Genomic DNA, 16,785 nt, shown 5'->3' on the forward strand with positions numbered 1-16,785 from the left:
AACATTTCATTGATACCAGCTTTTCTTGTTATTTATCTTTCTTGGATGATTTTACTAACTTAGAATCCAAAGCTATGAACAAGTCCTCATCGAGATATTTGTACGAATACCTAACTTAATTAGTTCACTATATGTTTATAGGAATCAATTAAATTAAGTTTATTAAGCAAGTCTCCTAATTTGGCTATGTATGGCAATTGGCGTATGTCTACTCGAATCACGAATAAGATCAACTAATTGACGTGAACATACACTATTCAAATCTTAATCCAACCTAAACTCTCTTTGTCAAGTTTCAATTAGATTCACAAATCAATTATTGTTGGCCAAGCAATTAAAAGCATTAAGAACATATTTACATAAGTAAAACAATACCCATGCATGATAAATAATAGAAAAACCGGTAAGAGTCAAGAATCATCTTTGACAAGGAAATTCAGGGCAGAAAATATTGTAATAGACAAGAAGTATAGTAAAAAGATATTTTGGAACACAAACCTGTCCATTTTGGCTTTAAAGCACTCAAGAGTCGACTACTTATCCCTTCAGTCCAGCAGCATTGTTTGCATTTTGTTCTACAATAGTCGACTAGCAATGCTGAAGAGTCAATTATGCTTGATTCCTGCATATTGAAAATCCAAATAAAGGTGCAAAACATGCAATATTCTAAGGTATAATGATCTCAAAACATGGATTTGTGTGAGAACAATTTAGAATTTCATTTTAACGATGTTAAAACATCATTTTAGACATGTATGATCAAAGATTCTTTAAGAGAAACATGTGAACTCAAATTTTGACTTTTATTGCTCATTGTTCACAAGTGCTAAAAAGTTGGAATGCTCATTTGAAGAATTATGCCTTTAATATGCTCAAACATATTCAATTTACATCATGATGCGTGACTATGACTTATAACATGTATAACAAGTATTTAAACAATGTTTAAGCATAACAAGCATCAAAGTTAGCATTTTCTACAATTTTCCAGCATATGGATAAAAATACCCTTGAGGTTGTTCAAGCAATCATTTGTAACAAGAACAAGATATAATGGCATTTTCAACACAAGGTATGCTTGTTCAAGTTTTATATCATTGAAATCATTAAAATCTCAAGGATGCCAAACATTGCAAATAGATATATTCTTTTGCTTGAAAATTTTCATCAATGTTAAATTATCACACTCAAAATCATGCTTAAGAAATCCCTTTCAATCAATTTTACCAATCATAAGAGAAATACCAAGCAACATCGAATTTGAGCAATTTATATAAATATATCAAATCAAGTTTGCTCAATCATGCTATGTCATTAAAAATAAAGAATTAATTTCAATCAAAGAGAATAAAAAGATATCGCAAGAAAATCAATTGATAAAGATTTAATCTTTCTTTGCAAACTTTTTAACTTGAAACATTCAAGATTAGACTTGCTTTGTGAAAAATCATAAGCTCAATGTCACTCAATTATGTTTCATTATGCTCTAAATGATTTTTGAAATATGAAATGGGCATAATGAATCATGTATATGTATGTCGAGGGTCATTTGCAAATATCTCACAATTATGTTCCAAAAATGCCCTTGTGACCATTCAAGCTAACAAGCAAGCATGCACATCCAATAAAAACAAGTCATGAGTATTTTCATTATGAAGCACACTTGTTCAATTCATAAATCATTATAAACTTAAAGGATGGCAACATTTTTCTCATTTAAGCTCATTTTGGTTTAAAAGTATCAATCAAAGTAGTTAAAACTTTCAAGTTCATTGTCAACCATCTTGAACTATTCAAGCAAGTTCTAGAATGTAAATCAAGATTGTTCAAATGGTCAACTTATGTTAAGCACAAGGAAATCAAAGAAAAATTTTTAACTCAATTTTCCTTGTCTTAAGCTACTTGAATAGGTGTGAGTGTAAGTCATCAAGTATGCTCATATTTCTGTCACATTATCTAACCTTTCATGTTTCAAAATTATCCACAAAAATCATTTTTCCTCAAAGAAGTAGTATAGAAACAATGTCATAAATCATGAGGAACTTTTATAGAAACAATTTTTCATAATCAATCAATCTTAATAGAACAATTTTCTCAAAATAAGAATGATAATATATTCAAGATCAAATATAAGTACATACTCAATCATTTGATTCTTACTTCCTTGCAACTTATAGTATGTATCATATCAAGTCAAGTTGCATAGCCAAGATTGATCAATAAAGCTCAAAGAATTATGCACTTAATATTCAAGCAAGAATAGGCAACTAAAATTTTCAATGTAGAAAAGAAAACAATTTTAGAATCCAAGCCAAATGAATGAAACATTCAATAAATAAGCAATCAAGATTCTCATTAAAAAAATTTAGCATATAAATCACCCATTTTCCTTTACGTGTGACTAGAGAGCATCCATTCTTCAAGAATTATTCCTCCTTGCTCTAGCACACCTACAAGAGACATTTTTCATTTGATCTTTGGTATCTAAATTGCTTTGGATCCTTGAAAGTTAGTCTCGTTGCATAAAGTTCTTTTTGGAACCCAAATTTTTCTAATTTTTTGCACATTTCTTGTTCTAAAGCAATCATAAGATAAATGTCTAGTTCTATCATAGACAAAGCATCTAGGTGAGAAATCATTAGCATTTCGTATGAAATTTATGCTCTTTCTTGATGATTCTTTTCTTAAATTCTTAAGAGCAGTATTTTCAGCAATTGCAGCCTGTAAAGCATTTGCTCTGTTTTTCAACTCCAATTGTAGACTTTCAAAATCTGTTTTTGAATGTTCTAATTCAATTTGCAGAAAATTTCTTTACTCAAAAACAGAGTTGAAATCGTGTCTTATCTTTTCCAAATCATTTTCAAGATATGCAGATTTTCTTTTCAAAGTTTTATATTTTGATGCAAGCTTTTCAAACTCATCATAGAGACATTAATATTCATCTTACAGCTCATCAATTGAAATATCACAAGAAGTAGAAGACGCCTTGAATTCATCATCTCTGGCCATCAAGCACAAGTTTCATATTTCTTCCACTTTCTCATTTAATAAATCTTCAAATTTTATTTTCACGTCAAAATTTCCTTTTTCCAACAAATCAATTTGTGTTTTCATCAAAAATTCATTTTCAACATCGAGTGTGGAAATGATTTTCTTGTTCTTTATATTCTTTTTCTCAAACTCAAAAGCTAAATCTTCAAAAGTATCATGTAATTTATTGAAAACACATGAATTAAGTTCACATGATGAAGAAGTTACCTTTAACTCTTCAAGAGCCATGAAGCATAATTCAATTCGATTTGAGGATTCATCTTCACTTGATTCCTTGTCTCCATTTGCCATGTTGCTTGTTGAGCATTGATCCTCGCAAGAGTTGTCTTCCAATTCCTTTTCCATATTCGTTTCTCCATATAACTCTTCTAATTTTTACCAAATTTTCTTGACACTTTTGCACATGAACACTTTATCATATTCTCCATAATCAAGTGCACAAATGAGAGTATGCATGGCTTTAGAGTTGGTTTGTACTCTCCTCATTTCAGATTCTATCCACTTGGACCTTGGCTTAGGAATTAGTTTATTGGTTACAACATTTAGTGTTGAAGGAATGAAGGGACCATCAGTTATGACATCTCACATCTCATAATCTATAGCTCTAATGTAAATTGACATCCTAGTGCTCCAATAAGGATAGTTAGAGCCATCAAATAGAGGTGGTCTGTTTGTTGATTGTCCCTCAGCAACTATGGATTTTTGGAGAGCCATTTGGATCCTCCCAAAGGATGTTAGACCTTAAAAACAGGGAACTAGCTCTGATACCAATTGTTGGTCCCGTTAATGTGTGCTAAGGAGGGGTGAATAGCACAATTTGGCTCTTGACAATGTGTGGAACTAATTTTCAAAACTCAAGAAATTAAAAGCAGAGTATAAGATGCACAACAATTTAGAGTGGTTCGGTCCAAGACCTACATCCACTACCTTGATTATCCAACCAAGGATTTTCTCAACGATTCACTAAGAATCTAGTGAAATTCACAAGCTTTCACCAAGCTTTTATAATGGCTTTTCGCAAGTTTAGCCAAAACCTTTACACTAGTTTTTCATGGGCTCAACTAAAATCGAAAGTGGTTTTCTAAGGCTCAACCACAACCTATAACATTCAAGCTTTCCCAACCCCTTAAAGTGACTTTCTCACTCTAAGTATACAAGAAAAAATGGTAAAAGAAACTATCTATGATCACAAGTTAATCTTATTGGTACAAAATGAGTGTTAAATACAATGACAAAGAGTAGGCGTTTAAGTACAAACAAGTGCAGTGAAGCTTTTCAGGTTTTTCTACTTTTTATAGCTCAAATCTCATTCAAAGCTTCTCAAAACTTGTTTTGCATTGTTGGAAGACCCTTTTATACTTGGAGATGCAACTTTGATGGCAGTTTGGTAGTTTATATCCGTTGAAAAAAGTTGAGGATGAGTTCTAACCATTAATCTGTTTTGTAGTGTTCTTGTTCAAATTGCATACAGAGAGCTCATAGTCGACTAACTTGGTTGACTAAGTTGATTCTGTTTCTGGTTTGTAAATTCTGGCATAGGGCACTTAGTCGACTGACTTGGTTGACTAAGTTGGTTCTGTTTCTCAAACTCTTCAACCCGCCATTTCTCTAATTTGAAATTTGGTCAACCAATGTTCTTCCTTGTTTAACCAACAAGCTTCCTCCTTGTTATTCAGTTACATTTTATTGATTTTATCCCTCTTTTTCTTTCAAAAATACTCTTTGAAGAGTCAAATAATTAGTTTCATATATTAATTTTCCTGCACACGTAAGTAAAGATATTAGACATTAATGAATAGGAATATTTTGCTATCATAAAAAACATATAGAGTCAACATTCTCTATCTCTTATTTTTTATGATCACAAAACACTCCAAAATTAAGAATGCAATGTTTATGTTCAATATGAATGCTTCAAATCTTTATGCATAATGAGGTGCTCCCCCTTAGTCAATGCATCTACTTTTCTTTACAAAATATTCAACAAAACCAAAACTGAGCATCACACACATAAATTAAACATGAAGACCTATTTAACTCTATTTGATTTAGTCTTTCTTCTCTCTTTTTTCTTTTTCATCATTAAACAAGATATTGAAAACTCTCTCTTAATGAGTGCATCAAGATTTTCCTTTAATCTTTAAATCAAACTTTAATGAATGAGAATCATAAGCACTCATACACTTAAGTCATACAAGCTTATAAATATAATTCAATAACTTTAAGAGTCAAGTTTGTGTTTATGCAAGAACAAATGTATGGGAGTTAAATCATTTCAAGAAATTGTCAAGAACTACTCAAATAATGTTCAAGCAAATTTGATCATTTTGTCATAATCAAAACTATAATAATTTTAAAACTAACAAACTAGGTAAAGTGGTAAACATGAAAGTTGTAGCTCATTCTCTTAAGTTTCCAATGAATCAAAAATCACATCAATTAGGATTTCTGTAGTTCAAGTTATCTTTAAATCACCACAGTATGTATAAGTGACACATTCACCATACTTGTGCTACCATAACTCAATTTCACCTCTCATCACATATCTTGCACATAACCATAAGAGAAATCAACATTAACTCTTCTTAAAGTAAATTAAACCAAAATAAAGTAAAATTAAACTAAAATAACTTAATTTAACTATTCAACATGTAATCTAACTTAATTTAGAAAAACAACTAAAATGCTCAAACCGAACCTAAAACTCAAAGGTCTAGCTACTAAAGTCCTCAAATATGTTAAAAATAGCTCTATATAACAAAGTTATCAGTTAATCGTTTAAATTTGTTATAAATCATGTTGTGTAATATAAAATTTAACTTGAAATATTTAATAGACATGTTAGGTATGTTATGTCATGTTACACATTTACTAAACATATTTATATTCGTATTTAAGATTTTAACACGTTTAATTAATCATATCGTATTTATATTTATCCTTATGTTATTAATACTTTATATTTACACAATACTTTAAAACACGATAACACAATTTGTCAATCTACTCTTATTTCTTTTATATCTAAATTTCAACCAAAAATTAGATGATTTTCAAATCTTTTGTCTAAAATACTGTAATTGCAGGGTCGGTTTTGTTTTGTAGTTAGAACGTAGACCATAAATTTTACAGGTACTAATTTCTTAGAGTGTATCTTGCCTACATTTGTCCCATTCCCAGCTGGGTACCACCACTAACCCAAATATTACAATGAGCAGAAACCATTGTAAAGGACAATATATCATGCTTCCTTAGTCACAGTTTGCGTGCGCAAAATCTTTGAAATCGTAGATCATATATTATGAAAAAAGAAGCCCACATCACTGTCATTAATTATCAATACAGCTGTTTGAGAAGCTTGCACGTTTCTAACACCCTCATAGGGAAAACTACAACTCCCTACCCTACCCATTGAACCTGCAGGATTCACATTAGCGATGCAAAACCCACATTTTTCTTTTGCGTCTTTCAGTTTGGTTTGCTGTAAGATGCTAGGCTTGATTCTCAATTTTGGGCTAGCTAGAGGTCTAGTTTTCTTCAATGAAATTTGGCCATACATAGCATATCGATGACTATTTATTAATTAAATGCCAAGCTGCAACCAGATTTATGAAAGATAAATAAGGTGATCAAAGTTCATAGTATCCAACTAATTTACTGTAGTTCCTTCACTGTTCTCATCAATTCTTTTGAAACTAATGGCAATCTATTTATTGCCGTAGCATAAATCTTAGCCACATCTTATTCTTTCATCAACTTTTTCCTTTTTCTTTTTTTCTAAAACCAAAATGACCATCGAATTCGGTCCCACCCCTTTTCAATTTTAATAATAAAAAATATACATAAAAAAAAAAAAAGAAAAGATTTTTATCCTAACAAGATATACAACTTAAAGAAATTAAGCAAGACAAAATCATTCAGAGGTTTTGAGATCAAAACCATGAAATTTTCATTAACCAAAAACGCAAAGTAAATTGTTTGTGTTGACAACTTTATTTTATGTTTTATGTTTATGATGTGAGTTGTTTGCAAACTTATATAGCGTAAGTTATGCTGTGTTGTTGGTTCATTAGTGGAGTGATCACAGGGGTGGAGCTACGAGAGTGGTAGGTGATGGTGGCCGTCATCCTTTAATTTTTAATTTTTTTTATTGTTATAGATATAAAACTTAATATATATATATATATATATAATATGATTATTTTTATAATTACTTTTTAATCACTTCTCATTTAAAATCCTGAATTCACTATTAGTGGTTATTTTGTGATAATATGACATGTGATATAAAATTTTATTTTTAATCGCGTTTATGTCAATAGAATCTTGTTAGATTCTCATTTATGTGATTTGTTTTTATTATCTCTAATCGATTTTTTGTTTTTTTTTATAAAAATAAAAAACCTTTGAAACAACCAAAAAAAATATTCTAGAAAGATGAACTCAAGTCTTGGTCATAAAGCAACAAACGCTACTAATTATATACATTAAAGGGGATATTGATTTATCAATTTTTTTATTGATACTGCAAGGTATTGAATTATAACCTTGCTTTAAGATGGTACAAAAAAATTGTAGTATTGAGTGCACGAGCTTGATGGTAAGTTATCATACACATAATTGATGAGAGAAGAGCATACTTTTTTTTTTTTTTTGTATATCGATAGAAAGGTTCAACCTGGCAAATGCCTCAAAGGAGTCCCAATCCCAACCGTATCCCTTCATACGCCAGTATCTCCATTAATCACTCTGTGATCGAGTGATAGCTATCCTAATAGTTAAATTTTAACCTTATCTCAAACATTAAATGTTTGTATTAGCAGCTCATGCTTGATGTTTCCAGTTTGAGGTAGACATTGATCAGCCAGGGCCGACCTGAATCCAAATGATTTTTGTCTAAAGTTGGGTTCATTCACAGGTGAACTGTGACAAAAGCAGTATCCGCTACTTTAGGTGGGCAGTGCTCCTTCATTTGTTGACCAAACCAGGGAGATTCAGTGGTCTTACATGATATGAATATCATTTGGTTTTTAATTCTTTAAATTCGAAATGTATGAATTTACATCTCACTTCAAGTGAATACTTTTTTTTAATCCAAGTACAAACCTGTGCGGTCCTGATCTCATATTTCTCCTGTTTGAAACGAAAAGAACACTCATCAGAGGCTCATTGATTGGGGATCAAAGTAGAGATGCTATGCATAAGAATTGATCACCAGAGATCAGTGTGAAAAGAGGGTGAGAGGTCTCCTATACAGGGAACAGAAACAAGGACTCAACAAGCCTGGTTGGTGAGTATTATCGTACCCAAATTGCAAGCTGTTCTGTATATTGGGCCCATGCATAACATGAGTGGACCAGGGCCTGCCTAGGGTACTTTCTTTTTCTAAACAGTAATACCAGTAGGACCATGCTGCAAGTTTCAGGTGACACTCTAGGAAAATAACGTATTTATCATAATGCAGTACTGCAGTAACAAGCATGAAGCTTTGCATTTATCGTTTAGTTTGTCTCCTATTGGCTTAGATTTGGGGGAAAAATTGATAGCTTGAAGCTTTTGGATGTTCCTGGACCATTGGACACGTCGGCTTGCTTAAGCCGTAATGTGCAAGAAATTCGCCCAGAGAATGTTAGAAACAGGACTTGGGTTGTGGTTTTTTAGGGATTTTAAGGGGAAGTCTTGGCCTTGGATACTATACTAACTCTGCTCAGTTTGTCCTTTCTGCTTCAAAACTGAAGTGAATCAACGACATTCAATCGGGGTAGGATTTGTACTTATGGTCAACAATTAGACTTCCTTGGCTTGGAAAGTATAATTCACTTGCCATGTTACTTAAAATCATATAGAACATTCCTATCGTTGCCTTGGTCGTGTTTTGCCAGAATTATTTAGTTGCCCTGCCATTACCATTGATGGTGATCATCCGGCAAATGCTTTGAGCCACAAGATGGTTAACTAGCATATCTACTAGTAAAATGGCCATTCTTTTCCAGTTAACAATACTGCTGAGTACCAGGCAGAAGAGGGCTGCACTTTTGATAAACAAGTATAAAAGCACATAAAATGAAAAACTATTGGAATCTAGGTGCAGCTAACCTTAATAAACTCAGAAAATCTAGTGCTTGTTAGGGTACAAGATTAAGAATAAAAGCACTGAAAAATACAACATTTGACATCAAATAGCAAAAATATCTTTAACAAGATCCTATATCATATTACAAGCGTCTATAGCATATGTACAACATATCTACAAACCTAAGGGGCAAATCTGTTACTACATAAACTCAAAATTAAATGAAAAAAAGAAAAGGGAAACCTACACTCAATACCATGGCAAGCTAAGTTCTAAGGAAAATTGCGCAGCAAATTATAGACAATCCCACCACCTCCTGGGAAAGCTTGCCCTATTTCCCCACCCCCTAACCACCTTCAAAAAAGGGGAATCCAAAGAAACAAAGAATAGAGCTTGCAATGCTAATGGATAAAGCTGGAGAACTAAAGAATGTATGAAAGGAGAGCTCCAAAAGGACAAACCATGGACAACAACTTACACGGAGTAGGATATTAAAAAATCAGAAAATAAAACAAAACAAAATTTATTCTGTTTTCATGTCTTCCCCTTCCCAGTGGCACCTTCTCTCTGATTCCGGAAGTGACTGAGAAGCTGTTGTGCCTGCAACAGGTATAAAAGAATATATCATGTACTTTCTCATGTGCATCCAGAAAATTGTCTTTAGACTACACAGTCATCAAACATGTAATAATAGCAGTCACCAATTTCAAGATGTAATGAGCTTTAGAAGAAAACCTTATGCCTTTCTGCTCCCTACTTTCCACAACAGGTCTTGGAAATGTAACACATTTTTCCCCATCCGTTTTAATCAGTTACAATAAGAATCTCAAATACTAGGTCCAATTTCTAATGAATAATTTGACAGGTGGTAGAACCCCTCAATAGAGTTCATTACACAAAATATAAGCAATATAAACATAATTTAACTTTAGTGGTGCAATGACACCAGATATAAAGAGTTTAATAACATTTTTCACTTATTGCATTGAGATCACAGATACAGAAGCAGAAAATGCAAGGACTGTAGCCATAACAGGAGAAGGTGAAAATACTAAGCTACATACCTTTTCCTTTGCCCTTGGTGTGCCAGACTGAGACAATGCGACAAGGGGTGGCACAGCCCCTTCTTGCAAAACCAGGGTACAGAACTTGGGACTATTAAGGCATAGTTGCAGCAATACAGAGGCCGCATTTTCCTTACCCCTTTGCGATCCTGATTCAATGGCTTCAACTAATACTGGGATACCACCTTCTCGTACAATTGCCAAACGCCCTTCCCCAATTGTTGACAGGTTGGAGAGAAGTGCCACTGCCTTGTCCACCATCCCACTATCAGGATCCATTAACTCAACAAGATATTTTACTGCACCTGCTTGAACTATACGAGCCTTGTTTTCATGAAAAATTGATAAGTTAAACAAAGCAGTAACAGCATCTTTTTTCCCTCTCAATGTTCCTGAGCCTAGAAGATTCACCAAGGCTTTGACAGCACCAGAACGTCCAATCCTTGCCTTGTACTCTTCCAAGACTGAAAGACTGAACAAAGCTGCTGCAGAATTTTCTCTGGCTCCATCATTTCCAGACTTTAAAACGTGAATTAGTGGCTCTATTGCTCCAGATTTTGCAATCATAGCCTTATTATCTTCATTAATAGAGAGATTCAAGAGGGCTGTGACAGCATGCTCTTGAGTTAGCTTCACTTCTGAGTATAATAGAGAAAGTAATGGTGCAATAGCACCACAGCGACCTATAATTATACGATTGTCCATGTTGTGCTTTGCAAGAAGGCGCAATTCTGCAGCAGCTGTTGTTTGGACTTCATTTGATAGGCTTTTAAGGTTGTCTACTAATTTCTTAACATGGGAACTTGTGGTCAAATCATCACATCCTGATCCAGAAAACGAAATGGAGGATGCGCTGTTAAACTTATGGTTTCCATTCACTGCCTCTTGTACTTTTGTACCAGAGACATGAAACTGCTTTCCTGTTACCCAGGGAGAAAAACCAGATTCTTTTGTTGAAGGAAAAGTGCTGAGGCCCTGAGATGAAATTTCAGCTAACTCATTCCCAGTTTCATGTTTCTTTGACCTCCTTGACAAATCATTTGATGCAGGAGGCACATAATCAAGACTGGAAATTTCACTCAAGGCTGATTCAGTCCTGCTGTGAAAATATGACTGATCAGGGGAATGGTGGTCACCCTTGTCAATCTCCCTGCTTTGGCATCTATTACATTCCCCATTAAATCTAGATGTGATGTCAATCTTCTGCTTCTCTAAACCAATTCCAACTTCAAGAGATGATCTTGATGTGGAACTACTACTGTTTGCAAAGCAATGGCAATTATCAGTATGGGTAAAATCTTGAGAAGATATATAATTTGACGGAGATGAGATCGATATAAGTTTTGCATGCCCAGAGTTATTGGAAAGCTGTAAGTTGTTTTCCTCGCACCAACTCGCTACCATAGCTTTGACCATGTAATTTGGAATGAGATTTGTATGTGTAAGTGTTTGATGAGTCTTTGGGCAAATGGTCAGTCCATTATCAAGCCACTTTTGGATGGAAGCCCTGTCATAAGTTTGCCCAGAAGCCACAATAACAGGATCCAGCATAAGTTCCAACGACAGGGGGCAAAGAAAGTGTGGAGGTATCAGGACACCAGTTGTGGGTTCAAAGTGCTCAATTTTAAGCAGATAATCACGTACATGGGAGATGAGATCCACAATCTGATTGATTTGATCTAATTTTCCTTTTGCATTGTTGACTTGCGCATTCATTCTCTCTTTTTCCACAGCCACAGTTTCTTTTAACAATTCCTGGTTTGATGTTAAGTTTAGTGATTTGATAACTTCTACCAAATGGTCAGGGCAAGGAATAGCATCATTTCTTTGACTTCTCAAAGCCTCTTCTATATTTTCTGATACTCTCTCCTGCTTCAGACATTTAATTTCCCGCATACAGTTCTGAAACAGTTGAACATCAATAAGTCTCACTACTCAAAGCCAACTCAGCTCTGAGAAAGTGATAGCAGTTGCCATCCAGCTGCCTTAACAACTTCTAAGAGGAAGAGAAAATTTGTAGAAAGAAAATGAATAGCATTTTTGCCATCCAAACATAGAATGAATAAGCAAATCTAATTTCTTTTCATACCTGTACACTGGTTATACTTGACGTGGATGGCGATGACTGCAACATTTTATATATCATGTGACAAATCTGAAGTGAAGAGCTTTGCATTTTTATCAGAAAGGGCTCACTCTGAAGAACCTGGACATAATTTTAAAAGACAAATAAATAATTGAAATATGACAGTAGTAGTAGAAGCCTGAAAATCCTATTTTTTAACTCAAGAAGGAAAGGTATACATAACAGAACCCAACATCCAATATTCAAGCTTCCTTTTTTCTTTTGGGGGACTGAGCACACCGCAGGGGAAGTCGTCCCCTTTCCCCCCACCGCCAATCCTCCCCATAATGAGAGCATCATTTTATCTTAGGTACTTGGTACTGTGGTATAGCTTCAAAGAACTTTACCAATTAGTTCCTTTTTCATTTTACTAAATACTTCATTTAATTGCAAGAAAAATTTTGAGCAAAAAAAAAAATTGCAAGAAAAAGACAAGGAAAGAAATGCACTTTGTTGCAAGCTATACTAAACTGGATTAGCTTTGCTGTTTTAGGACTCAAGTGTTTTTCTACACACTATTACATTTTCAAACCTAGTTAGCACCTTCCTTAGTTCCTTTTCATTTCATTTTAATTTAACTGTGTTATATTTGCAAGAAAGAGATTTCCTTGCAATCCATAGTAAACCAAGTTATCATTATCAGTCAAGTTTTCTTCTATACACTATAATATTCTACAAATCAACTGAAACTTCACAGAATTAGGTCAGAAGAAGAATTTTTGAGATCCTTGTACTCATTATGCTAGCATTAAATAGACTGGGCATCCATCCTATCAATCCTTTAATCAATAGATATCTCAAATCCATGCTGGGTACTACTTAGCTCCCATCCAAACAGCACCCAAATTGGACCGAATTGGTGGAAACAGGTTTTTCAAACATGAATAATAGTAAGAGGCTCCATGACTGAAAATTAGAATATGCTATGTGTAGTATTTGAAGCAATGTCACTAAAACAAACACCAGAAAACATAGACAAGCCAACTGAAAAGCAATCCTTGATTCTAGCTCTATTTTTTTCTATTAGGTATCATTTCACCAAGGGAGAATGTATTTAGCAAAGATTAAAATTAGACTTACCCTACGGATTTTGCTCATCTTAGGAGACCAGTTCTCCATGAATTCTCGAGCCTCGTTAACAACCAAGTCCAGCTCTTCACACTCTTTACATAGAATTTCGTCTGAAGGTATCTCGCGATCAACAACATCATCAAGCAATGGTTTCAAAAGTTTTAACACAACAACCATATACCTGTAATCCTTTTCAACAGGAACAACTTTTATTGTCTGGCATGAAACCAGATGAATGAATCGAGAGATACTATTGATAAGACATTGCACAGAGGTTGTGTCCATCTGACCTGTATTTAATGGAGCATACCAGAATTTAAACCAAAAAGTTATAATGGGAAGTAGTATAAAAACTTCTCAGGCAAAATCCGTTCATACAAATGACTACAAGAGTGCCTTGACAAAACTTAAGTCTGCATCGTTTCTCCCTGTTGACCTTTTCCTATAATCTAAGGAAGCCCACTCATCCAGATGTGAAGTAAAAAGATAAAAGATCAGATTTTCATAATTTTTCAAAGTGAAAGGCTTTTTGATTGATGTCTATCTGAGGAACACAGATGCACTGCTCCTGAAAATTATTTGTTTACTAATGACATGGGACTTGATTTATTTCCCCACAATCTAAGGAAATCCACTTGACTAAACTTTCAATTTAGAAATAAATTATCAGATTTTACCAAAATTCAGTAAACAAAGGGTTTTGACTAATGCGTATGGGAAGAACAAACATCCAGTGTTACAAAAAAATATATTATTTTCTCGTTCCATGGCATTTTCCTTGTTGACTTTTTCCCATAAGGTCTAAGGAAACGTTTGCTAGCTTTCCAACAAAAAATAATATTTAAATTAAATAAACTATCAGATCTCCAGAAACTAATAGGAGCTTGGTAAGTGAAAAAGGCCATTCCCTAATGCCCTATGTGAGAAACAAACACACATATCTATTGTGATCTTGGAGGGGCAAAAAAGCTACTATGTTTTATATGAAAAGGTTTCATAGTTTATTCGGTTGTGAAGAAGCTAGATGGAAGTGCAAAGTTTAAATGTCTACTACAAAACTCCATTGTTCCTAAAGAGAGCGAAAGAGAACTGTTAAAATTCAATGATGAAAATCTTTTCACCCTTCCTTTGGTAGCTGAAGAAAGCCTGATATGAGGTTGAAGTCCAACAACAGCAAAAACTTAGTTTAATAGAGCTACCATAAGATCCAAAATTCCATTTTCTTCCCCCCTGTTATCAGCAACCCAAAAAAGGGTACTAAGTAAATTCCCTGAACCAAAAAAAAAAGTTTTTTGTTTATTTAATTTTTATTAGAAACATAATTCAAAAACTACCTCACACTTATAAACCAACAAAACCCAAAAAGAAAATACAAACGAAAGCAGAAGTATTTTCCAGTGCTTAAATCCAATTCAAAACAACACCGCTACTTTATAGATCAAAATATTACAGAAAAAAATTACAAAAATTACCGAGGAATCGAAAGCACCTTTTTAACATTGAAAGCATACCTCTTTCTTGGAGTAGGCTTAAGCTGGTGAAACAAAGAAAGCACAGATCTTGATGGACATTTGAGTAATGTAAACACTTCAATGGAAATAATCAAATATTAAACCTTCAAGCATCAAGCATAATAAATTCAAGCTCTGCCCTTTTTTCTTTCTTTTTTTTTCCTTTGTTCTTGGCAAAGCTGCATGAGAGAGAAAGAGGAGAGCTGCAAGAAACTAGGGACACAAAACTGGAGGAACGAAAAGGGCAAATACAGGAAAAGAAAGAAAAAAGGGTAAGCTGGGTGGGGCCCTATGTGGTTGAAGGTTTGTTGGGTTATGTGGGAAAATTCATTAAGAGTGGGGGAGAGTTGGAATTAATTAAGGGCAGTACTTGTATTTAACCATGATTAGATGAAACAAACAAAGAGAAAAACAAGTCAAAGCTTGGGTTTTTTTTTTTTTTTTTTTTTTGAGGTTTTGATCGTTGGATAGTTGATATACAGTAGAATGAAAGAAATAGTAGTAATGTACTATGATTGGTGTTGAGATGTTTAATACCTTTCAAATGACACCATTTACCCTTCTCTTTTTCCCACTTGCATCAGTTCAATGGTGAATAATTACATATATCCTAGTATAATGTTAGGAATCCACAGGAATTAAACTTTGAGGCTTCAGCTTTGGGGTGAGATGTTTTATATTTTAAAAATGATTTATGGCTAAAATTTGGATGGACTTGGTGTGGTATTTGGAGTGGATGGGCATGCTGCATGCGGCATGCATGGTATGGATACTAGTCTTCATGTGTGAAGAATATCTCTCAAATTGATATTCTAGTGCTAAAGAATTTGGCATCTTATGCCACATACATGATAGCTGACGACACTGTTTTCTCATGTGCCCATCCAAAGGAAGAAAAACATCCATCCTGTGTCATTTTCAACTGTGATTTTTCCTTTGAACAACAACACTATGGTAAAAAACTCTTGTCAGCTATTGCTCTTTGTTGCAGTTGGTATTTTGCCCAATGTAGCGCTTAATAAAAAAATTTTGTTGACAGAGATAAAAAAAAAAAGAGTAACCTCCATGGTTGATGATTCTAACATTATGCAACAGAAATCATTATTAAAGGGCAAAATCATTATTGATGTGCTCAAGATTCCAGCCCACATTCATTTCTTATTGTCTCAAAAGCAATCAGATGATTTGCATAGCCATTCATATTAAGGTTTTCTTTTATTCTTTCCTTCTTTTATTTATTATTCTGAAGCAGAAACCATACTCATTATTCAACGAACTGCACAAAGAAAAACAAAGCAACCCCTGCCTTTATATAAATGATAAGGGTCAACTACATGATTCTTTCTTCCTTTCTTTCTTTCTTTCTTTTAGTTTTTCAATCCAAAAAGAGAGAGATAAAATGCCCGTTTTGCAGGAAAAGAAAAAAATGGAGAATTTTCTTCTTGTTGATAAAAGCAGATGAGGATAAACAGAAAAAGAAAGCACCCAATTGGATTGGAAAGAGCTTAAGCCTCATTGTTCCCATTCATTACACATTGATATTGTACAAACAAAGACAACTTTCTTGTCGTTTGCTGCCTTAATTATAACAGCCTGCCCCATTTTCCTCCCATTGCCAGCTAAGTGCATTTCCTAAAGATGAACAAGAATCCAATCCCCTCTTTCAGTGGCATAAGTTGCATCATGTCTCTCCCTATTTCATCTATCTAAGCCAAGGTCTAACAATACAACCAAAAAGCATGCAGCTGCATCATGAACTGCCCTTTTCTTTTTGAAGAAATCTAGCTTACAAACCTCCAAAAGTAGGTTGATCACCAAGCGAAATAACCTGCCTAGGAAAGTTTCAACCAATGAAGTTGAGGCCCTACCAATCGTCTAGTAAATGAAGTT

General features: G+C 33.9%; 1 protein-coding gene across 3 annotated transcripts; it reads right to left on the bottom strand.

Moving 5' to 3' along the window:
• Positions 1 to 9,219: 9,219 nt before the first annotated feature.
• Positions 9,220 to 15,152, bottom strand: LOC18613130 (ARM repeat superfamily protein). 3 transcript variants are annotated; one of them, XM_088808818.1, is made up of 6 exons: positions 14,896 to 15,152; positions 14,506 to 14,654; positions 13,394 to 13,674; positions 12,278 to 12,394; positions 10,189 to 12,090; positions 9,220 to 9,724 (listed from the first exon to the last, which is right to left on the bottom strand). In XM_088808818.1, the coding sequence occupies exons 3-6, from the start codon at positions 13,667 to 13,669 to the stop codon at positions 9,659 to 9,661; spliced, it is 2,361 nt and encodes a 786-aa protein (XP_088664944.1). In that variant the 5' UTR covers positions 13,670 to 13,674; positions 14,506 to 14,654; positions 14,896 to 15,152; the 3' UTR covers positions 9,220 to 9,658. The 3 variants fall into 3 exon arrangements, with proteins under 3 accessions (XP_088664944.1, XP_017976788.2, XP_088664948.1); XM_018121299.2 differs by lacking the exon at positions 14,506 to 14,654; XM_088808822.1 differs by lacking the exons at positions 14,506 to 14,654; positions 14,896 to 15,152 and having other exon boundaries at positions 13,394 to 13,494; positions 13,566 to 13,674.
• Between the last annotated feature and the right edge of the window lie 1,633 nt (positions 15,153 to 16,785).

Source organism: Theobroma cacao, chromosome 1 (genome assembly GCF_053813885.1).
Source record: "Theobroma cacao isolate CCN51 chromosome 1, ASM5381388v1, whole genome shotgun sequence".
Lineage (NCBI taxonomy): Eukaryota > Viridiplantae > Streptophyta > Magnoliopsida > Malvales > Malvaceae > Theobroma > Theobroma cacao.